General features: G+C 42.9%; 1 protein-coding gene across 16 annotated transcripts in view; it reads left to right on the top strand.

Moving 5' to 3' along the window:
* The window catches only part of arvcfb (ARVCF delta catenin family member b), a 198,536-nt gene extending 174,633 nt beyond the window's left edge, over nucleotides 1-23,903 (top strand). For 12 of the 16 annotated variants that reach the window (XM_056745031.1, XM_056745029.1, XM_056745030.1 and 9 more), the window contains 9 exons: nucleotides 8,136-8,263; nucleotides 9,769-9,919; nucleotides 10,104-10,296; nucleotides 11,024-11,135; nucleotides 11,575-11,662; nucleotides 12,797-12,850; nucleotides 19,549-19,640; nucleotides 21,395-21,507; nucleotides 22,906-23,903. In XM_056745031.1, coding sequence (XP_056601009.1) covers nucleotides 8,136-8,263; nucleotides 9,769-9,919; nucleotides 10,104-10,296; nucleotides 11,024-11,135; nucleotides 11,575-11,662; nucleotides 12,797-12,850; nucleotides 19,549-19,640; nucleotides 21,395-21,496 — 920 coding nt within the window. In that variant the 3' untranslated portion in view covers nucleotides 21,497-21,507; nucleotides 22,906-23,903. The remainder of the gene's footprint in view (nucleotides 1-8,135; nucleotides 8,264-9,768; nucleotides 9,920-10,103; nucleotides 10,297-11,023; nucleotides 11,136-11,574; nucleotides 11,663-12,796; nucleotides 12,851-19,548; nucleotides 19,641-21,394; nucleotides 21,508-22,905) is intronic. The other 4 variants (XM_056745033.1, XM_056745039.1, XM_056745034.1 and 1 more) reach the window with 3 other exon arrangements.
* Nucleotides 23,904-24,160: the final 257 nt, after the last annotated feature.

Here is a 24,160-nt window from a genome sequence, read left to right as displayed (position 1 = left end):
AACAGTCGTGGACCAAGTAGTGCACCAGTGAGATATTAATATACACTTGTTCCCTATGCTGTGTACATGCTCCATTAAACTTGTAATGGAACCTAAGCTGACCACATACCTACATGCCCTGTGAAATCAGGACACTGTCAGACAATTACCTTTGAGAATGTACACCTGACAATGTCTGGTCCTTGATGACACCTGGCATGCGCACAGGAAAGACCGAGGGCTGATGTAACGCCGGATTCATGGCATCACTCGCAAGGCACAATCAGGTTCAGGTGTGCCCCCATCCCCCTCATTACATTCTGCCAGCAGTGTTTCATTGTCACACACCATCTTTTGGGCACCCGCTCCATCATGACCCTGCACCTGGTCCAGCGATAATCTGATCCCGGATCAGTCAAAAAAGCATCCTTCCATCTAGATATTTTAGAAGTGCTTGCAAATAGCGTGTGATGCCAGAAGGCTGCAAGAAACTTAATGATGGATGTAATGGGTGATACGCATCATTACGCATATGTTATTGTTTGTGAAAACAAGTCTGGCAGACAGTGTCTAATGGGGATGTGATGGGCTGCAGGTATACAGGAGTTTGACCTCATTACATATTTGGTTTAAGTGGATTTTGAATGCTCATATTTTGCTCACTAAATTTATATATACATAATGTAAAAAAAGATATATATATGAATATATAATCTCATCAGCTGAATGTGTGGTTGGGTTTGCTTTATAGTTTCTATTATAAAACAAGCGCTTAATAATAGTATTGATGTTTATTAGTATTGCCATGAGTAACTGTACACACCAGAATCTGGCTGAGCAAAAGAGCTATGCATTCTGTATTATCATCCCGTGCATGTACATGATACAGCAACCCATTCTTCACCGGCCTAATGGCTTATGCAATAATTACAGGGCTGAATTAAACTACCGGGAGGGAATAGAGTGAGATTTACCCTCCCATCGGGGCCTTTGTGTGCAGCTTTTCAGCTCGAAGAGGATGTTTCTGTTTCTCCGAGAGATGCTTCACATACACACACATACTTGAATGCAATTAGGCACAGATTACTCGCCAAGCCGTCAGCTGCGTCTACACAAAGAGCTGTCAGAGTTTATTGTTTCCTGTTTGGCCAACACGTCTCTTTATAAATTGACTCTTTAAAGCGAAAACTGTCATCTGCAAAACGCGAGAGCGGTTGACACGTCTGCAACGGCCGCACTGTATTCTTTAGGTTATAATTTGCGAGGCAGGTTTTTGTGCCGATGAAGAATGGGGCATCAGAGGCTGGCGGATAAGAGATGAAGTGCCAGAGAGAAAGATACGGAGTAGGTGAGAGAGGGAAACCGAGAGCGTGTGATTATTTATCACATGCTAGAGCATGAGACAGGAGGAAGGTGGGTTGTAAAGAATGGGATATGACATCAACCCTGCAAAGGGACATCTTTCTCCAAGGCAAAGCAGATCAGACGTTTGCGCCCCACCAATGACTCAAACAAGCCTAACAAAGACGCCGTGTGGCTGGAAGAGAAGGAAAGAGCATCAGCCTGTGAAAAAGTGTGGGAGAGAATAGAAAAAGGACGTTGGAGGTGGACGGTTTTGAAATATTTAGAAATTTTGTGGCATTTTCTTCCAAGCTGACATTAATTTACCTTTTTGTGCATACATACAATATTAAACCAGGTCAGGTATTGCCTACTAAGACAGTCAACAGTATGGGGGTCCGGGAATAGAAAATAGCATTAGAAGAATTGAATAGAAGTAAATTTTTCAAAAACTCCTTCTAAACTTGTATGTTTTTCAGGGAATGAATAAAACACTGTACTTTAAGTTGACAAACACTTTTTAATATTTTATATTGGTTAGATATTTGCAAAACAAAGTGACAAACATAAAGGGTGACTAATAATAATGATATATGACAACAACTACAACAAAAATAACGAAAAATGGAGATACAAGGTTTCAGAGGACAGCAGCGAAATGTGTGTGCTCATTCACAGCATCACATACTAACTGAAAAGTGCAGATTGTTCAATTAGTGTACTTGTTTTTTTTCTTGTTTCACTGAACTCCATGTTTTTTCCAGTCGTGAGATGACCGTCACCAGATTATTTAAAAGCAACATGTATCTGTGAAATATTCGGACAAAACTGTCGATTTTGCCGAAGACGGTCTACGGAAGTCGTGTGCTTTTAGCCCGCTGGCCTCATTCTCATATTATCATGTTCAGAGCAATTTCCAGCATGTTGTTCCTGAAATGAAATAATTATGAATACCACCTCCATCCTATTTCATCATTGTCAGATTTTTCCGCCTGGTCTCACCAGGTTAAGTCGTACATCTGCGTTTGTAACCAATTGAATGATAAGTGTTATCGTCATATAGTGAGATCATGATACTTGTGATGTGAGATTGCAGCCCTCTGAGCTCATGTTAAGTGCCTTCGCTGTGTGTTCTACATCCTGTTTGTTTCCAAATCTATTCACAGTGCGTCCCACAAGCTGCCACTTCTGTCTGCCTGAAATTAAATGGAGCCAGACCTCAAGGTGAAACCCATTAGCTTTTTGTTTTTAAATTGCGAGACGCAGAAATTAAGAGCATAGTCTGGACAGCTCATTTAACATTAGAGGTTTTATATGCATCATGCTTGTTCAGGGAAGATGTAACAGACCTCATCCTCTCAACCTTGTCTAGACAGATGCAAAAGCTCTGTTATACAAAATAGTAAGATGTATTGCTGTTTACTGCTTTCTTAAGTAGCATCCTATCCAAAATGAAACCTTTTCAGTGAATGGTTTGGAGCGCTCTGTAGGCAGCAACCTGCCTGAAGTGTGAGCACAACAAAAAAGTAAAACTATCGTTGCAGACAGGCGTGCTGATAGAAATGTGTGTGTCTACGATTGGAAGTCAGTGGGGATGTTGTTGGGTTACCAACGTTGTTTAAAATATCTTCTTTTGTGTTCTGCAAGTAGAAGGAAAGTCATTGGTTTGAAATGACATGAGAGAGTAAATTATGAATTATTTTTGTGTGAAATGTCCCTTTAACTATGACCTCTATGCTCATGGTGTTTTTGACAAATTCACCTTGTCAGGGTTCTTTATTAAATGACCACAGAAAATATGAGATTAAAGGTATCGTTTGTATTAGTTCAGCTGGCTCTTTCTTTTCCACCAAATACTTCTGGTTTACAAGATATGACAATGTCTGCTTCACCACCATCTCCGGTTATAAACATGGATATCTAAAATCACATTCCTCAGGTCTCTCTGCAAAGCATACCTTTAACAATTATTTCATAGGTAGCTGCTCAAAAGGTTTAGATCACAGCTGTTAAGAACTTATTCTTGGCAATCTTAATGCTTCAAATAAACATCCTGCTTCGCCCATAGAGATTAAAACCCTGGGAAACCTGTATAAATATGTTCAATGCATTATTCCTTATAAATAAGCCTGCTCTGGTAACGATAGAAACAACAGTTTTGACATAGAAAAGTAAATAAATGTGGTGTTTCGTCAATGAAAGGTTAGAGTGGAAGCATAGAGAAGAAAATCTGTTTTAGGAATGGAAGGTTTGAAGATTGACATCTGCATAATATGGACCGCTGGGGAAAAGTGAAAAGCAAAAAGGCCTCCTCGGGTGAGAAGTGACAAGCTGGTTTCGGCAGCCCCGCGGCACTCTGGGATGTCACAGTGGGATTGGGCCAACCAGAGCGCGAGGCAGATGCCACTTCCAGAATTGAACCAAAGCATTCTTGGAGCCGGCCAGAGGCTTGCGATCTATAAAGAGGCATTCCAAGAAGAAATCAAAAAGTTGACAGGCTTGTCTATTCCGTTCCAATGGCCTGTGGAGGGACTCAGAATGAGAAAGGTGCTTTGTCGTGTTCCCTAAAGAATACACCACTTCATGTCTCCATGGGCGGCCCTTCTGGGCGCAGATGCTGTGATGTTGTTTGCAAGCCGTGACTACCTTCCTTCATTTGATGCAGTCAATGGCAAATAACACCTTATAACAATATAAGCCAGTTGGCACTTCCTGCATCTTTTTGGATGCTACTCACAAATCACCACATAAAGAGAGACTTCATATTTGAAAATAGACTCATTCAGGCCTGTCAGAGGTTGAATTGACATGGCTCATTTTCCTTCTGCCGTCGCCTCAGGGTACATTGGTACCTTATTTGGGTATTGATTTCTCATTTATAAATGCTGCATTGAGGGGGGCTTTTAAAATCCTTTTGAGGTTATTGAAGGAATCTTGGACAGAATTCTGGTGTGTGTGTGTGTTTTGTGTGCGTGTGTGCACTTGTCAAACCACTTTTAAACTCCTTTTAATTACATCCATTTAGGAAGTCATTATTATGTGTCAATACAGCAGTCGCTCCGTGTTTATCACTTGTCACTCACTCATTTTAACTTCCTTTCCAATGACCTACTTTTAAGAAAGTACGACTACAAAGCTAAAGTGATTCTCTTCATTCTTTCCCCAGAGATTGTTAATTACATTCATATATTCGTGGCACCACGGCTGGCAAGTATCGGTTTCTTTGGTAGACTTTGTTGAGTTGGTCTGTGTGTGCGTATGGTATCTTTTCCAGCATTTCTACCAGTTCGTCTTTTCACTTTGTTCTTAAAAGTGGACTTTAAATCCCAACAAATTGAAGATATTTGCAGAGCAGGGCATATTTCTCCCGCTGTTCTGATCTTTCTCTAAAGGAAGAACATTTTTGGCAACTAATCCCGAGTCGCAGCTTAAAATTTGCTGTTTCAGAACTGCAGCTCTGCCAGAGACAAATCCGGCCTCCACGAACTGAGGAAAGAGGGAATCTGGAGACGCAGACGTCCGTATTTCAAAGGCCTGTCATGTACGTGACGGAAACTTTGCAGAGGGTTTTACGCGCGTGTCAGTCTTACGAAGCGAAATCTTCATTAACTGTGATATATCTGTCAGCAGTCTCACTACAAGATCTTTAAATTGGTTAGTTTGCTGTGTATTGACCAGATTTAGTTAAAGTCAAACTAGCAGGCAGTCACTTTTCTGAATAAAATGAAGCATTTTAGTTTTTTTTGACTGCATTTGACAGAAAGATATTAGGGAATATTGTTATTGTCAAACAGAAAGAGGTACAGCACTCCTTTTGAATATCTACTGTGATTTCTGACTTCCAACAAAGACGCTTAGACTGTTATAAAAGCGCAGTGTTTAAAGTAAACTTGTGCATTTACAAAGCTAATCCGTTCATGTCCTCTCTCTTAGAGCTTCTCTGATGTCTTTTTGCGTTCACTCAAGATGACTTCTAAAGCAGTGTGGAGGAGAAAGACTTAAAATAGCTTAAAACAGTAATTGAGGTTCAGACTGGAAGGCGAGGACTGTCGTTCTCTTGCATAAACCACCAGCAGTCAGAAATAAAAACTTGAGGGATTCTCAACCAAGCCCATGTCCTGGAGGTCACACCTCCCTTTCTAAATTATAGGTGTTAGGTGCAGATATTGATCTTTATATCATATCATACAAGTACATCTCAAAAAATTAGAAAATCATGAATGAGGCCTACATTTTTTGTCACTCAATTCAGAAAGTGAAACCCATATATTATTTCGATTCATTATACATAGAGCAAAATATTTCAAGCCTTTATTTCTAGAAATTTTGATGATTATGGCTTACAGATAATGAAAACCCAAAATTCAGTGTCTCAGAAAATTAGAATATTACATAAAATCAATAAAAAAAGAATATTTTAAATGTCAGGCTTCTGAAAAGTATGTTCATTTCTATGAAGTTTGTTCTAATGAACACAGAGAAAGATATTTAGAAGAATGCTTGTAACCAAAATTTTATGGACCCCATTCACTACCATAAAAGGAAAAATCGCTTTCTAAATTTTTAAATTCAATAGAATATATTTTGAAGAATGTAGGAGTCCAACAAACAGTATTGGGCCACTTTTGACTACCATTGTAATTTATCCTACTATGGTAGTCAATGGGGTCCAAGAACTGTTTCGTTACAAGCATCTGTCCAAATATCTTTCACTGTTTTCAACCAAACAAAGGGATATATACAGGTTTGGAACAACTAGAGAGTGAGTAATTCATGACAGAATTTTCATTTTTGGGTGAACTGTCCCAGAGTAGGGTTACTGGTGCTATTTTGGTAAAATCACAATGCTAAAGCTTCAAAATACTCAATACAATTAATACTTATTACTCAAATACAATTTTTAAATGGTGGTATCGTGGTACCGTACGTTATGTTGCATATTTGCATTTACATTCATTTAAGCACTTACATCCTCCTTTTTGTGGTGTTTTTATCTCCTAAATGAATACGTTTTTGATCAAATCGGACGAGATGATAACTCTGGAATGAATCGTTGTTTAATAAATCAGTAATTTTCAATGAATTGATTGAATCATTCACCAAGCCTAACATTTCCCTTTATAAAAATTGCTGTATAAATGAAATGTGTTGCACAGTTGAATTAGTTCCCTCGTGAAACATTTTCTAGTGTATCATTTTGTATTTACTACAGTAAACTTTACTTCGTAAAATTCCTAGACACTCTGTTGTTGTGTCTAACCATAGTAAATATTAAAGTATGCAATGGTTTTTGCAACAATTTATTCAATTACTGTAGTTAATTCCATAAAATATTGTAGTGTACAGTATAATACAGATAGCTAATACAGAATGTTTCAGAACATTTTTTTTTTTTTTAGTAGATTTAAATTATAAACATAACACAGCATCGTGTTTCTTTATGGTATCATTAAACTCCGGCTGGTAGTATCGCAAGATATTGTTTATGGGACTGGGCCAACCCTAGCTTTCTCGACCCTTCAGTGAAAGTATCAATTTGACTGTTCATATTTAAGATATTTAAGATTTAAGATCCAAATGATGTCTGTTAACTAGAATCTGTTTGTGTCTGTGGCGTCTGTAAACTAATAGCAGGATGTCGGGCACACAGACACGGCTGCTGACATCACCCGCCAGAATGCATCGAATAGACAATCAACCTCCTTTGATATGCTTGTTTGTTTTCGTTAGATCAGTCGATATCTTGAATTGCTCAGCGCTATGGCACATTCAATTCAGTCTTCAAATCCTAGTGTGTGAAAAGTCATAGACGAGCAGATGCACAAACAGCTTCCCAGAAACAGCACGAACAAATCCCAAGAAAGGCACGCATACATCAGCACTTCTGCCGGTTCATTTAGCATCTTCCAAGATAATTATTCACTCCCTACAACCACTGCAAACTTCTCTTGGTTTTTTTTTTCGAATACCTGTGTGTTTTGAGCTGGAGGTGCTGACCCTAAATCAGCAGAAAGGAGCTACGTCTATAAAATTACTGATGTCAAGTCATGTTTTCTGGTGTACTCGCTGATTTCATTGGTTTGTGATTGGGACGCTGCTATTGAGCAGCAAAAACGTCATCAGAGTATTGGCTTTTTTGTGACATTTTCTCTATTGAACAGCTCACTGTATCTGTGAAAGTGGAGTGTCTTTGATTTTCTGTCTCATTTTCTCTGTCTTGATAATCATGTATTTGTCCTAACCTGTTATTTAGTCCACTTTTCATTTTCATTTTGCAAGGTGAGACACAACACTGATGAGAGGAAATACAATCAGTATACACTCCAGAGCGTGTTTATGCAGCTCAATTTTATGATTTACATATAAATCACACGAGCTGTACAATATCGTGTAATACGTACGCCAAAGTTTGATTTTGCGTGCATACAATATGCCTATTTTTGCGTGCATATGATACGCCAATTTAGCATGTGTGCATATTAAACAACAATTTGTCTCATTAACCTGTCCCCAAACCCTTAACTTAATGTTAGCGTGCATGCATATTATAACCTCTACCCTAACTCAAACTATAAGCCTAACAGTATTATTTTTATTATTTCAGTGTTTCCTCTTCATGTACATTTTAAAAATGGTTGCTCTCCACCCAGGTACATGCAAAAAATGGCGTATCATATTGCATGCAAAATCGAACTTTGGCGTACATATTACACGATAATGCAATAGCGTGTTATTTATTCGCAATAGATTAGACCGGGTTGGTTTGTGTTATGTCTTGTGTGTGATCTCTAATTCTGCTGTGAATGTGTGTGCAGGTTTTGAATTACTCTATCAGCCGGAAGTGGTTCGTCTATATCTGTCCTTGCTTACGGAGAGTCAGAACTATAACACTCTTGAAGCAGCGGGCGGGGCTTTGCAGAATCTCAGCGCTGGACAGTGGACCGTAAGTCACTGCATAATAATAAATGTGGACCATATGTATGGTTTGGGAATGTAAAAGCAGTACTATTATCTTTTTGTTCAAAATGCAGTTAAGAAAAATGTAATAAGATGTTGGGTGCAACTTTATCAGTTAGATGTTATTTGACTTTAACTCATTCGCCGCCAGCCTCTTTAAAAAAAGGTTGCCAGCCTACGCCAGTGTTTTTTAACATTTTTAATGGCTCACAGTACATTTTCTGTAAAGAACATATGGACAAACAATATGTCAAATGAAAGAACAGAGTCTCAGATTTTAAACAAAAGAAACCGTATTCTTCTATCTTCATCTGTTTGTTTTTTATCACTCCGTAGATGTGGGTAGGTTTCTTCAAAAATGCATCATTTTGATTAAACAGCTGAGATAATTAAAGTTTTTTGTCAAAGATTCCGGCCAGATTCCACTCAGAACAATCATTAAAAACCGCTAAAACATATACGTTCTAGGTTCTGGGATTCTGTACTTTTTCCCAGTGGTGTGTAATAGCGCCACCTGCTGTACAACATTATAAACTCTGATTGCCGTAATAACTCGTCTTTGGCGGGGAAGCGTTTTTTTTTTATGATGAGATAACTCGTCAATGGCGGTGAAAGAGTTAACACACGTACAGTAACCTCCGATTTTTTGTTTCAAACATACAGTAGATGGTGATAGAGATGAAAAGTTACAGATTTCTTTACTTCTGATTATGTTTTATGGTTCTGCCTCAACTCTTTACGTTAAAATCAAATTGGCTTTTCAAATCACCAACATATCCAACAAGCAAGACTATCATTATCCTGCTATAGCAATATCTATTCCACTCCCTTTATAAAACCTCATTGTAATTTATTCAGGGTTTGTGTCTTGCAGTGCATTTCCTTGCCAAAACATCCAATTTCCTCTGAGAACAATTATGACATTCTTTGCCACAGTGGCAGGTGGGGCTCTTGCCACTTTTCGTGGCAGAAGTCCAGAGACAGCGCTCCTAATAAACACATTCCCCTATACCTATTACAAGAGTAAATCCCGTTTAACTGTAACCGCCCCACCTTGTTTCCTGCTCTGTGTCTCCTGGAGCAGCTTATGACCTCAAGAGTAGTCATGCATGAGCGCACAGTTTCTCTGAGCGGTTAAACCACCTCATCTCTATGCTTGGCCACACACACGCTGGTCCCAAGTACACTGCCGTAGGGAGACGGACATTTCGCGGCTGTGGTCTATAAGAGGATTTGAGGGGTTTATTTATTAATTTATTACTGCTACTTTTTTGCTGATGTTTTTGGGCATCTTGGAGTAAGTAGTAACTGTTACAAAGCCTACTAGCTCCACCTAGTGGCAATAAGTTGCCTTCTCAAAAGGTTGCTTGTGTGTTATACATGAGGTAGGAGAGAAAAATGCACATCTATTTCTTTGTTCAGTTTTTTCTCAATGTATTAAGCACAGGGGATCATTGGTTTTATACAGCTTGTTTCTTTTTATTTCTATAGTGGTCGAACTATATCCGTGCGACGGTGCGTAAAGAGAAAGGCCTGCCTATCCTCGTGGAGCTCCTGCGTTCTGATTCAGATAAGGTGGTGCGAGCTGTTGCCATCGCACTGAGGAATCTGTCCATCGACCGCCGCAACAAAGACCTCATAGGCAAGAGCAGCATATCCAAGGACACACTTTTTATCTCATAATTTTTTCAAACACTATTCCTTAGGAATGTAGAAAGTTCATGAGTACAAGTTTATGATTACGTTTTTATTTTTCCTCTGTGTCTGCGACTTGTTTTGCTTTTTTCCAAAGGTGCATCTCTCATTTCTTTGTAATATCTTTCCAGGGAGTTACGCCATGAGGGACTTGGTTAGCAATCTGCCGAGTGGCCAACAGCGGCCAGCCAAGAACCTAGAGGAAGATACGGTGGTGGCCATCTTAAACACCATCCATGAAATCATCACTGACAGCTCTGAGAACGCTCGCTCTCTCATGACCGCACAAGCTATCGACAAACTAGTGGCCATCAACAGGACCAGGTAAGCACTGGATGAAGAAACCACCAAACTTCTCTTTAGCGTTATTAGTCTACGGTTTGTTCACAGCCTTTCCTGTTATGTGATATTATTCACACAACCTTTTAAATGTGTAAATCATTTTCATTTTTAGATGACTATTCCTTTAAGGCTTGTTAAGTGCAGTAAGCACCAAGCAACAGGATTTTGATCTGTGGTTTGGTTCCGCCTCCGCCAGAATAACAGCAACAAGACTTTCAGCACAGTGCTCTTTGAAGTGACTTATTTTTATCAACATGTGTCATCGTTAATGTATGCATGTGAAAAACTGAATATTAAATAAAGTGTTGGAGATATCAAAAGCAGCAGGCATCTCAAGAGAGAAGCCGTATGTTAAACAAACCTCCCCAAATCTTTCCACAGATGACCCCATTTAACACTTTACATGGTGTTTTTGCCCGAGTACAGTTTGTGCAAAACTAAATATTGATTGTGAGAGATTCACTTTTTAAACAGTACATGCCTGATTGGAGCGTGGCTGTCTCTCTGACTCTGGAGATGTGCCGATGAAGTTTTAGACTCCTGGTAATTAAGTGAGGATCACAGAGAAAGCTAATGAAGAAAAAAAAGGGAGAAATCTTTGGCCACAGGGGTGGGAGATTTAAGACGTGGTGTCTTCAGGGGAAGATCATTTGAGAGTTATTCCACTGAGCTCTGGATTCTCTCTTTCCCTCGTGTTTGTGCGCTGCAGCCAGTCGGCGAGGGAGACCAAAGCTGCCTCCCATGTACTCCAGACGGTTTGGAGCTATAAGGAGTTGAGAAATGCCCTGACCAAGGATGGCTGGAATAAGACGCACTTCCAGGTAGAGCAAAATGAAGACAAATGTACATTTCTTTCTTATTATACCTTAGAGATATACTAAGTATAGTATAAAATCAAATAAAAAATCTGTACGAAAAGTAAATTATACTTTAAATATGCTTTGCATTAAGAAAATAAAAAACATTTATGCTTTTTAAAATATAATTGTAATTATATTGTTTTGTATCACACTTAAATTTGGATAATTCTTGATTATTTTCAGCACATAGCAAATGTTACTTCACAATAAAAAATATATATACAAGAATACAAGAAAAAAATCTATACAAGAAAAATATTTTGCATAAAGAAAAGAAAATATATATTAATGATATTTTTAATTATTGAAAATTATTTACATCACACATTTTTGTATTAGTATTATTATTTTATAGCACATTTTATTTTTGACACTTTCTTTAATTCTTGATTATTTTCAGCCTATAGCGTCCGGCACTCCCAAAGGGTCCAAGAGCTGCAAGCCGGGCTACGATGACACAACCCTCCCCCTGATGGAAAAGAACCAAGGTTAGCGTAAGATCCCAAACAGAGAGTTGCTCATCCAGGTGCTCAGGGTACATCTGGAGGTTCAGGTGCACCTACACAAGTGTATCTTGTAAACTCTACCACTTTCTGTGTTTTCACACGTGGCAAAATGCTTGATCTTTCCCCCCCTGTCGCTTAGCCGATGTGCGCAGCTGCTCCCATCTCCAGTGCTTTAATCAGTCATTTGAGCCGTCCATATGATACAGAAAGATTTATGAGGATCAGACTGCAGATTAATGGGCCTTGGTATAGCAGCTCATTATTCATTCACTCTCAAGTCAAATGATAGTAAATTACCGCAGTGTTGCCATAAAGAGTCCCATCCGTCCACCCGAGCACAACACATCTCATTGAGAGAGGAGTTTGCATGACAGCTTTGGCTTTTTTGCTTTACTGGTTTTATTACCACCGTTTGTATGGATGCTCATGACAACTATACATTTAATCACATTCATCACTTCCACTTCATTCCCTGCTTGGCCTAATGTGGAGGAAAGTCCTCAAAAAACTTCTTCAAAGTATTGTAAGGTGAAGGCAAGTTAAATAGAAGCTAGGCTTTGTCGGCAGCATCTGTGATCTTTATTCAGTAACTGTACCGTCAGAGGAGGGTATTGATCAATGTGAAGAGACCCAAGATTAAATTGCTTGGGCCCAACAATGTTCAATGATAACGTGACTTCTCGCTCATGTAAAATATACAATTTGTGCTATTTGTGCGATGTATACACTGTTAAGTTAAGTGTCACTTTTTACATTTTGATCTTGACTGCACAAATCTTTTGATCTGAAGATTCATTAGACAAAAATGTGACATGGCACAAATATATTACAAAATTATTTTTGAAACATTTCAGCATATACATTGAGATTAAAGGATTTTTTAGATGGTTAGAAACATTTCAGTCAAACGTTCTGACTAGAACTGTATATTCCAACACCCCATTTTTTGCTTAATTTCACAAAGTGAAGGATTGGTCTACATATTTTCCACTGTAATTGACAACAGGTCGCAGGAATTGCCGACAAATCTTAACTTCTATTGAACTCAGAACATTCAGTTTGAAATGGGCTCGAGTCTCATTGCCATGAAAAAACGGTCCTATAAAATGTTTGCAGGCAGCAGAGGGTGTGGCAGTGGTGATATGATACCTATGGATGAATTTGGTCCAGGTAAGTCTATGCTTGCATAATCTCAATAAATAAAACAAACGTCTTGGTTACGTATGTAACCTCAGTTCCCTGATGGAGGGAACGAGACGTTGTGTCGAGAACGACAGATGGGGTTCGCCCTTGAGAACCAATCAACTCTGACTACTATAGAAAAGGCCAATGAAATTTGGCGAATGAAATTTGCATGCCGGGCTCCGCCCCCGGATATCCGGTATAAAAGGAAGCCGGCGTGCAGCATTCATTTACCTCTTGTTCTGAAGAGCCTGAGATCCTCTCACGACTGCAGCAGAATACGATACGTGTTTGTGGCATAAGGGACACAACGTCTCGTTCCCTCCATCAGGGAACTGAGGTTACATACGTAACCAAGACGTTCCCTTTCTGTCGGTCTCTCGACGTTGTGTCGAGAACGACAGATGGGGTTATCTATGGAAAACGCCACAAACGCTGTATCGCGTCACAATCTCAGCGAAGCGACGGTAACAAGCCTGGGCGTGTCAGCTCGACGCTTTCGTGAAACTTGTAACCTACCAGTGTGGTGGTCGGGGGGTTCCAGAGCTTTCTGGGAGAAAGATGGGTACAGCCCTGACCGGTAACCTTTCACGGACGGGGCCTTAGCTCTCTACAGGCGAGAGGCCGTCCGGCTCGGGTTTACACCGGGAAAAGCGCAACTCTTAATCAGAGAAGCGCTGCAGAGGCCACCTCCTACCCGTGGGGAGGAATATGGTGGAGATATGATATGGTCTCGTCCTTGGAGGAGAACGCATGGAACGGGCGGACTGGGTAGTGCCGCGAGGTGGAGGTCCACCTGGGGAAGCTCATGGGTTACCATGTGTGGGAACCATTGTCATGAGGGTATAACAGACGGAACAGCCCACGGAGGGGGTGTTACTGCGTCCGATAGCACAGGTCCGGTTAGAACTATCTGTGATAGGTCATAAGGTTTCCCGGCCTAAGGGGGAAGGCTGCTCTGCCCAGCCAACCCCCAGGAGGTGCTTGCTTAGTGATGGATGGAGTGCCTGTTCTTAACCAGTGTCTGGGTAAGAAGGAAGGTTGGTGAGGTACCAATTTTCTTAGCCATGTGTTTGGGTAAGAAGAAAAGGGTAAATAGCACACTGACCCAACCTCTTGGAGGGTGGGAAGGTGCTTTCGCAGGCATACGCCCCCCCGGATGCCAGTCCTACATGTCGCCACGCAGGACGTGGGCTGACACCAGGTTTACGCGAAGGTTGTTAACCCTTGCGAAGGTGTTTGGGCGTAGCCCAACCCGTAGCTCTACAGATGTCTGCTAGAGAGGTGCTTCTGCCAGTGCCCAGGAGGTGGCTAAACTCCGGTGGAGTGAGCCCTCACTGCCAATGGGCATGGGAGATTCTGAGATCGAAATGCCGTCGTAACGGCATTCACGACCCAGTGCGCCAGACTCTGCTTGGAGACAGCCTTCCCCTTCTGCTGTCCTCCAACACAAACAAGGAGCTGGTCAGAGCTACTGAAGCTCTGCGTGCGGTCCAGGACACAACACGGATGGGGTTGGGTCTTCCTCCCCAGTGGGGAGCGCCTGCAAGTCCACCACTTGGTCCCCGAAGGGAGAAGTGGGAACTTTGGGCACGTATCCGGGCCTGGGTCTCAAGATAACGTGAGAGTTACCAGGGCCGAATTTAAGGCAATCCGGGGACACAGAGAATGCTTGGAGGTCCCCTACCCTCTTGACGGAAGCGAGCACCAACAGGAGGGCCGTCTTACTCAGGTGAGGAAGATCGGAACCTCTGAGGGGCTCTCAAGAGGGTATGGAGCGGAGATGAGGCGGATTCCGCCCTCTCGCGCCCATTAGGAACCTGGTGACCAGGTCGAGTTGCCCTAGAAACTTTCCATCAACTGAGTCGTGATGAGTAGCGATAGCGACTACATACACTTTCAGTTTGGAGGGGAGATCTTAGTCTCCAGTCTCGTGAGAAGGGGAACACAATCCTGATCAAGCACCTCAGTGGGTCTTTTCTCGTGAGAGAGAGAGACACCAGGACGAGAAGAGGCGCCGTCTAGAGGCGTGTGACCGCCTAGTAGATGGGGCCCTAGCCTGGGTGATGGTCTCAGCCATAGAGGGGGAGTAGCCATCTCAGGATTTTCTCGTCCCGTCTAGAGACCAGACATGGGTGTTCCAGAGGTCTGATCTGGGATGCCAGAACGTGTCCTTCCCCTGAGAGAGCAGGTCCTCTGTCAGGGGAATGGTTCAGGGGGAGTCGCTGTTCAGAGCATCAACTCTGAAGCCAAGTGCGGTTAGACCAGTGTGGTGTAACCAATACACTTGGTGCTCCTCTTCCCTGACCTTGCATAGTGTTTGTGCAAGGAGGCTCCTGGGGGGGGAAGGTGTGCTTCCGCCCGTCCCGTGGTCAGCTGTGCGCCAGGGCATCCGTGCCGAGGGGGTCTCGGTCAGGGAGTACCAAAGCAGACAATGGGTGGTGTCATGGGAGGCAAAGAGGTCTATCTGTGCCTGTCCGAACAACACCCAAAATGAGCTGGACCGGGGGTGGAGTCGCCACTCTCCGCAAGGCGTATACTGACGAGAGAGCGTGTCGGCTGTCTGGTTCAGTCTGCCTGGGATGTGTGTGGCCCGCAGGGAGCGGATCACCTGCTAACTCCACAGGAGGAGGCGTCGGGCAAGTTGTGTTAGTTACCGTGAGCGTACACCACTCTAGGCAATTGCACAGCGCAGACGGGGGCCCGTCCAGCGCCCCGCGTCTGCGTGCCCGTTGCACACTGCACCCCACCCCTGCAGCGAGGCGTCCGTCGTCACCACGACGTGCCTCGTAACCTGCCCGAGGGGAATCCCCGCCCAGAGGAAGGTCATGGAAGACCAAGGGGTTAGGGTGCGTCGGCAGCAGGGCGTCATCACCGTGCGCCTGCTGCCGGTGTGCCACGCTGTCCTCGGAACTTGACTCTGTGGCCAGTGTTGAAGCGGTCTCATGTGCATCAGCCCGAGGGGTCTTACCCCCGCGGAGGATGCCATGTGTCCCAGGAGCCTCCAGTTCCAACACTGACTGGGCACGTGCTGCGGACAGCTGTGCCGTCATGGTGACAGAGTTTGGTTCCATACCGAGAAAGAGGATGCTCTGCACTGGGGAGAGTTTGCTCTTTTCTCGGTTGACCTGAAATCCCAATCGATCTAGATGCCGGAGCACCAGGTCCCTCTGTGTACAGAACAGATCTCACGAGTGTTTGCCAGTCGTCGAGATAGTTCAGGGACAGGCCGAAAGGGAGGACTCTGTACTGATATGCCCACCCCTCGAACTCGAACCATGGGAACGGGGCAGTGTCGAGGGGATCGAGACATTAGAGTAAGCGTCCTTCAGGTCGATTGCCACAAACCAATCCTGACACCTGATAGATGTCAGGATGCGCCTCTGCGTGAGCATCTGAACGGCAACTCGTGAAGGTGCTTGTTCAGGGTACGCAGACCTATGGCAACCTGCCGTCTTTCTAGGGAATGATGAAGTGCAGGTTGTGACCCACTGAACGTCTTGATTTTGGACGAACTCGATGCCTGTTTTGCCAGAAGTCTCTGGGAAACTGGATCGAGTAACCAAGACGGACCACCCGCATTAGCCAGCGAGACAGTGTGGGCAGCTCTTGAGCTCCCAGGGACTGTACAGGGTGACCAAGGGGGCAGTCTGCTTCATCATTTCCACGGGGGGTGGTTCGTCGGCTGGCGGAGCTAACCATCTGTCGCGGGGGGTCCCCGGAGGGAAGGATGGCTCCGCCTTTTTACCTGCCTGGCGGGACAATGGCACGCACTGTCGGTTTGAGAGTGGTGACAACTGTCGTATGTGTACGACCTCACGCCTCGCCAGGGCGTGAGGTCGGTTCGCCGAGCACAGTCCAGTGGAGTGTGGGATCGGCTGCAAGTACACCCGGGGAGACCGAAAAACTCTGTGAGTAAGTGGGCGCCAGGCCCTGAAAAGGGCCCGGCTTTGGTGACGAGGCAGGAGTCGTCACGTGCCGACCGATCAGAGCCGTGGCTGTGATGGTTCGGGCCCGATGTTGTTCTCCCTGGAGTCTTCCCGTCAGTGTCCCTTCTCGTGAGAAGTTTGCTGACGGGGTGGAGGTTTCCCCCTCGACCTCTACTTCCGGGGTGCCGCCTGTGGGGGCACAAGAACCGGAATCGATGTCGAAGGGGTCCTGGGTTGCAGGGAAGCAGACGTCACGCGGGATCTCGGAGGCCTTCAGGCGGCCGAGTCGCGGTGAGAAAAATGTGGTTAATTGCCACTGTCTGCTTCACCGTCAAAAACTGCTGAGCGCAGTCCTCGACGGTCTTTACCAACAACCCACCCTGCGAGATGAGTGTATCAAGAAAGCGGACTTCCTTGGTATCACTCTTCTGCACAAGGTATAGCCGGGGGTGTCTCTCCTGGACCACTACCGTGGACATCGTCCGACCCAGGGCCCGTGCCGCCGCCTTAGTCACCCGTAGAGCGCTATCAGCGGCGGCACGGAGATCCTGCATTATACCCAGGTCGGTCTTACCCTCGTGGGGCTCTCTCAACGCCTTGGCCTGGCGGACCTGCAGGATGGCCATGGCGAAGAGAGAGGAGGCAGCCTTGTCCGCGGCATCGCAAGCCCTCGACACCAGTGATGCCGAAGTCTTACGTGCTTTGGACCGTAGGCGTGGCCGATTCCCCCCAGGTGGTAGCCGTCCGCGGCACAGGTGCACCGCGGGCGGACGTTCCACTCGGGGGATCTCGACGCAGTCCTTGGCTGCCCCACCATCGAGGGAAGTAAGGGAGGTGGAGCTGGTTTTCACTGGAGCGGTCCGAGAGTGGAGCGCTCCAAGTTTTACACAGCTCCTCATGCACCTCCGGAACCCCGGGTTAGCATGAATGACATTTCTGCTTCCTCCTAACTCGACCGCTGGGGGTGGAGCTCGGATTCGTCAGAGTCGGATGTCAGTCTCCCTCCGATGCTGCGAGCGACATCTCATCTACGTCACACATCGTTCCCGATGTGTGTGCGTGAGAATCCGGACGGTATGCCACCGCCGTTTGGGGAACGTTCAGAAGAGCGTATCGGGGTGCGATCGGCCCGTGAGCACTTAGCTGGCGGGTTTACGTTCGCAGAGTTCCCCATATCACTAACGCTGCTAACGTGGGTGGTCATCGGGGCCGTAGCCACAGATGTCACCGCTCGGGTAGCAGACGAAATGGTGGCTGGTTCCCGTAGGAAGACAGCCACCCGTGACCGCAACTTCTGAATGACAATCTGCCCGCAGTGCGCGCAGATGTGTCAACGAACGCTGCTTCAGTGTGCTGGACGCCCACACACCTAATGCAGCGATCGTGTCAGTCCCCTGCCGCACCCAAGAGAACAGCGGGACATGTCGTTCTCGATGTGTGTGCGTGAGAATCCGGACGGTATGCCACCGCCGGTTGGGGAACGTTCAGAAAAGCGAATCGGGGTGCGATCGGCCCGTGAGCACTTAGCTGGCGGGTTTACGTTCGCAGAGTTCCCCATATCACTAACGCTGCTAACATGGGTGGTCATCAGGGCCGTAGCCACAGATGTCACAGCCCTGGTAGCAAACGAAATGGTGGCTGGTTCCCGTAGGAAGACAGCCACCCGTGACCGCAACTTCTGAATGACAATCTACCCGCAGTGCGGGCAGATGTGTCAACGAACGCTGCTTCAGTGTGCTGGACGCCCAGACACCTAATGCAGCGATCGTATCCATTCCTTTCCGCACCAAAGAGAACAGCCGCGCTGGAGAATGCTCAGTCAGTCCTGAAAAGGACTTTTTAGATAAATCTCATACCCTCGGAACTGCCGAGACGCCCAGGGGAAGGTCGCTGCAGGTAGGGACGATCCGCTGCTACACGTCGTAGATCCGGCAGTAGAAGAAGACGAAGAATTCATTGAATTCGTTCAGTTCGTAGTCATGAGCGAAGGCTCTGAAGAACAAAAGGTAAATGAATGCTGCACGCCGGCTTCCTTTTATACCGGATATCCGGGGGCGGAGCCCGGCATGCAAATTTCATTCGCCAAATTTCATTGGCCTTTTCTATAGTAGTCAGAGTTGATTGGTTCTCAAGGGCGAACCCCATCTGTCGTTCTCGACACAACGTCGAGAGACCGACAGAAAGGGAACTATATATACTCAGTTCCCCGCAATGTCTCCCAAACAGCGGCACTGTTTTAAGGTTCCAGTGTTATTGAATTCTTACGGTGTATGAATCCCTTTTCGTTTTTTGAAAAGTGTCATTTCAATGCTGTCTGCACAAACCCTCTTTTAATAAGATGCTTGCGGTGTAAAATGCATGTTGTGCTTTGAGCCAATGAAAATTTAAACAAGTTCAACAGCGATACAGACCAGCATTTCTTCGTTATAGCGCAGTGTTTCTGATCTTCTCCGCTGCACTGCGTCCTCTCCAAGCCTGACTGACAATAATTGGACAGGGCTAGAGACGAGGTGCTGCTCGAGTGGGCTGAAGGACATGTCGAACCGCCCGCCTGCACGTACACTAGCACCGCAATGCTCACACACATCACAAACATCTCAGCCGGAAGCGTAAAGATCTGATGTGAGGATGCAGCACGTACAGGACGCCTCCCGACGAAGGATCTGATGCTGCTTGTCTGAAGAAGCCCTGCTGAGGGTGTTGACACACTGAGCGTTATAACTTCTGATTACTTCTCTCCTTTCTTTCTCTCATTAGATGGATATTCAACGATCAACCAGAGAGACAGTAACTTAAAGTACAAAAGCAGCGACGGTTCGTCTGACCTGCAGGAACGAGAACCATTAAAGGTCAGAGCAAAGGCGATAGATTCATTAAATTCTTCAGGGACCAAAAATTACATTTTCAAGAGAAATAGATACTAGAATAATTGTATAACATACTTCAGACACCTTGGCTTCAAACCCTAAGCTTCACTCTAAACACCTACACTCTAAAAAAACTTTACTGATTTTTCACAAATTTACACAAAAAAATTGTAAATTAAATATACTTTTTAAATTGTGTAAATGTAAGTTAAAACAATACGAAAATCTGAGTAACTCAAATATTTCTGTTAGAATTCACCAAAAAGATTAAGTGTGTATTTAGAATACAATTTGATAATGAAATACTTATTTTTTCATTAAATAAACTTAAATAATATATACATTTTAGATAAATTAACCGTTGGATTTTTATCAATTGTTTTTAAATGTTCCACTGTGAAAAAAACAGTTTAATGATTTTAAAGATTTAATTAAATTAATAAAACGTTGTGATATTTGTTAAGACAATTGAATTATTTTTTATAAAGTGTAGACTGCTAGTCCTTAATATTTTATGAGATGGCTTATTTGTATTGATTTTACTTTTATTTTATTCAATGCCACAAAGCAAGAGGTTTTACATCACATTTGTTGCCAGAAAAGAAAATAATAAAAATACATCAAATTAAGTGCTCTTAAGACACTACACGTTTCAGAGCTTTTTCAGCTGTTTTTCACTTGTTCCAAGGGGGTCATGTATTAATGGAAATCATTAATTAAATGTGAAATCAAAGGGCCAATTTTCTTTTATGTATTTGGTACTTTCCTTATATAATAAATAAAATAAGTGTTTAATATATTGTTCATTACTTTCCAAATGATCATTCTCAAAATAAAAATAACATAAAATACACATATTCTTTAATTCCAAAATCACATTAAACATTTTGGCCCCTGTATACAAGCTGATCGACCACAATTTTTCCTATCAACCCAACGTCGCTCATAAACAGATAATTTAATGTCAGCATTATGATTTTATAGTCATTCATTTGGTGATGATTAAGATGCTGTGTGTCCTCTCCTCACATTGAAATGACCGGCGTCTGAGAGGACGGCTCGCATATCAAGTGCCTTCTCTGAAAGGCTGCTTCAGTAGATTGAGTTCTTGTATTCCCTTTTGACTTATATGGAGTCATCTCGTTTTATGAGCGATATCAGAGCCCAGCGTGAGAGTGATTCACTTTACTGCGCATCTGCATTTGAATGGGGCCACACGGCATTCATAGATGATTGTGATCGTGGACACGCTGCATTATTGACGACTACATTTTTGCACCATCTGTAGTTCAACTCGGTGTTGTGACAGGGCTTTGTGTTTCAAATGCCAACTGCTAAATTTATTTAATAAGCTTTCCAAATACACATACATGGACGTTGTGGCAAATTTACATTTTTGTCAATGCTACTGTTAGTTTAACTGAACGCACAGATATGTTTCTCATTAGTTGTTTGAATGTTTGATGAACGGTAACCTTGCGCCCTGTTGGCACATCGATATCTGCTTGTACACTTCAATATAACCCAACTGAAGTTTTCTTGTTTTCAGAATGGTTCTCTCAGCATTTAACAGTTCAGTTTTGCATGCGTTTTCTTAAATGACCTTTCTCTTATTTGATTTCTCTGTCTGTTTATTTTTCCCCGAGCTTCCTCATCGTGAGTACTAACTCTGGCTTTTACCTGTGTGTTTAAACTGTTGATTTTGCTGATTTTGAAACCCTCTCCCACCGCTGCAGAATGACACAAATAGGAAACACTATATCAGGAGCAACAGGCCAACTGTCAGTCTGGTGGATGCTTGTGATGTTAAACCTCAGCCTGTTGACTCCTGGGTCTAAATGCATGCATGGTAGGTCCTGTGTGTATCTTTTATCCTGTGTGAATGCTTTATTTTGGTGCTTTTGCATTTGCTTGTCCTCTTCATAACGTAACACCCACCCTCCATTACTGCTTGCTCAGCCTGACCAGAAGATGCATCGTGTCAGTCACTATTGAGAAGTGCATGTTCGATCACAAATCACCCAAACTTTAATCCTTTAATTTTCTCTAGTATGATTTGTTTGTTTCAGAATTAATGTGTCCATGCATGCAGGGAATAATAGGAGCTCAAAGAAGAAAAATAGGGATTATTGGTATAGAAAACAATATTTTGGCATTATCTGGGCTTTTTTATTCCACGAAACTGAGTGCGGGTGTTCTTTTCCATGCAACGAATGAGGTCAGACTATCCATACAATAACTTTGTTGTTCATTAGACTTTTCCCTGTTTGTCTCAAATCTCATTTTTCACTTACACATAATCAAACAGACTCATTGAGACACATTTAAACTTGACAAGATACAGCTATGCATGCATTTGTATTATTGTGTGTTAAGGGCCACTTCACCCAAAAAAAATCTTGTCATCATTTACTCACATTCAAGTTATTTCAGATCTGTATAAATGTCTTTATTCTAATGAACACAGAGAAAGGTATTTGGAATAATGCTTATAACTAAACAGTTCTTGGACCCCATCGACTACCATGGTAGAAAAAATAACTTTATAATTGTTTTGTTCTGTTGAACATAAAAGATATTTTGAAGAATGTAGGACAGCAAACAGTTCTTGATTACGATTGTTGTTTTTTCTATGATGGTAGTGAATGAGGTCCAAGAACTGTTTGGTTACATTCCACCAATATCTGTCTACGTGTAGAACAAAGCAAAGACATTTTTACAGATTTGGAACGACTAGAGAGTGAGTAGGCCTTATTTATTTTTGGGTGAACTACCCCTTCAACACTCTTTACCACATGGTAAGATAATATGCTTAGTTCAATCCTGAATTCTCAGGGTTGGTATTTCCATCCTCGGTTTATTTTCACCCTCATGCTTGGCAAACAACTCCTCATCCTTACATTCTTCATCTCATATGTCTTATTAGGGTCGCCATCATTGGCCATTTATGTGTAACATTAGATTACATTTAGACAATTTTTATTAAAGTCTTCATTAGTTTTTCCAATCATGAGTGTAAAAGTCTTCAAGGTCTGATAAGTAATGAATACTTTTTATTAAATATCTGTTTGTACTGTTGCTTTATCATTTCAACTTCATAAACTCGTTTTTCATCAACACTTGGTGAACATCATCTCTGTATTCTGTGACCACAATAGAAATATCTATTGTTCAACACTGATTTTCATTCAAATGTCTGTGATGATGTCATCTGATGCCTTTGACTTTTCCACCCTCTCTGCTCCAGGCTTAGCTCGCAACAGCGCTACATCTCTACCACACAAGGATTTCACGAGTCACCACTGCCATTAACCACAGAACTCACCGTGATGTGGACTTAGCTGAAGACTTTCAGCTAAAAATGCGAGAGAAGGGAACTTTCATTCAACAGCCAAAATTTTGAGGTTTCTCGACATCTGAAAAGAAACTTATTTGAAAAAGAAAAATCTACCATCTCTCATATGTACATTCAGACGTATTGAACCCGGAACAGAGGATCTGCCGTCGTGGAGCTAGAATGATGGATTTGAGTGTACAGGAAGTGCTATAATGGACGTGGATGTGAAGGAATCGGAAAAGAGGATGTAAAAAGCATATTTTTATGTCAAAACAAAAAATATATATAATTTCTCTGTTATTTTTGTTGTATGTATCTACCTGATTATTGTTTTGTTTGTGGATTTATGTTGACCCCAGAATTGCAGTGAGGTTTTGCAATGAGTTTTAATGAAGGTTGAGGTTTTCTGAAGGGATGGGCTGTTGTGAGCCATGAAGGACACTTGAGAATGGAGTAAATTGAAAGGTTTTTTGTTATTTACAATGGTGTGGCAGCACATAAGACGTCTGGGGGTTCTATATTGAAATGCACGCTTTTGCGATTTCTATGTGCTGGCTTTATAAAGCAACTTTAAAGACATGATATCACTGTGTTCGTTTCTTCTCGCCGAGAACTGTACTTCAACAGCGGGGGTTTACCCTGCACACTGACATCTGCTTTTAGCGAAACTGAAAAGAGGGGAGCGGCTATGCTTTGACTCAGATTTGGTCGGCTGATCCTGTATTTCCCTTGGGATGGTGAACTCCAAAGACATGCTGGGTAATACTGGTGCTTATCAGCTCTTGGTTTGGTTTCTTTAAGGAGTGATAAGAAAAAACGATTTGTTTATATGTAGATTGTGAAATGAGGGATACTAGGAGGATCCACTTGCTCCTGTTTGAATAAAAGTAGATTTTCAAAGCATTTTATATTTTTGTTGTTTTATAAATGTATATTACGGGAAGCAGTTCACAATCTTCTTGATAGATCTTTGATAGACAGTTTGTTCAGACCACATTCAGTATTCCATAAAGCATGGTCATGTTTGTATGAAAAATAATATAATAAAAAGATAATCACTAGTTAAATGTGTATCGACAGCTGTAGAGTCACAATCTATTTATATTTTGTTTTTTCAAAGAAGCATATCTTCATATCTAGTGTTCTGTTTCAATTGTAAGACGTG

The sequence above is a fragment of the Triplophysa dalaica genome, chromosome 4, assembly GCF_015846415.1.
Source record: "Triplophysa dalaica isolate WHDGS20190420 chromosome 4, ASM1584641v1, whole genome shotgun sequence".
NCBI classification, from domain to species: Eukaryota; Metazoa; Chordata; class Actinopteri; order Cypriniformes; family Nemacheilidae; genus Triplophysa; species Triplophysa dalaica.
Note: the sequence above shows the minus strand (reverse complement) of the source record. Positions and strands in the feature narration are given on the sequence as shown.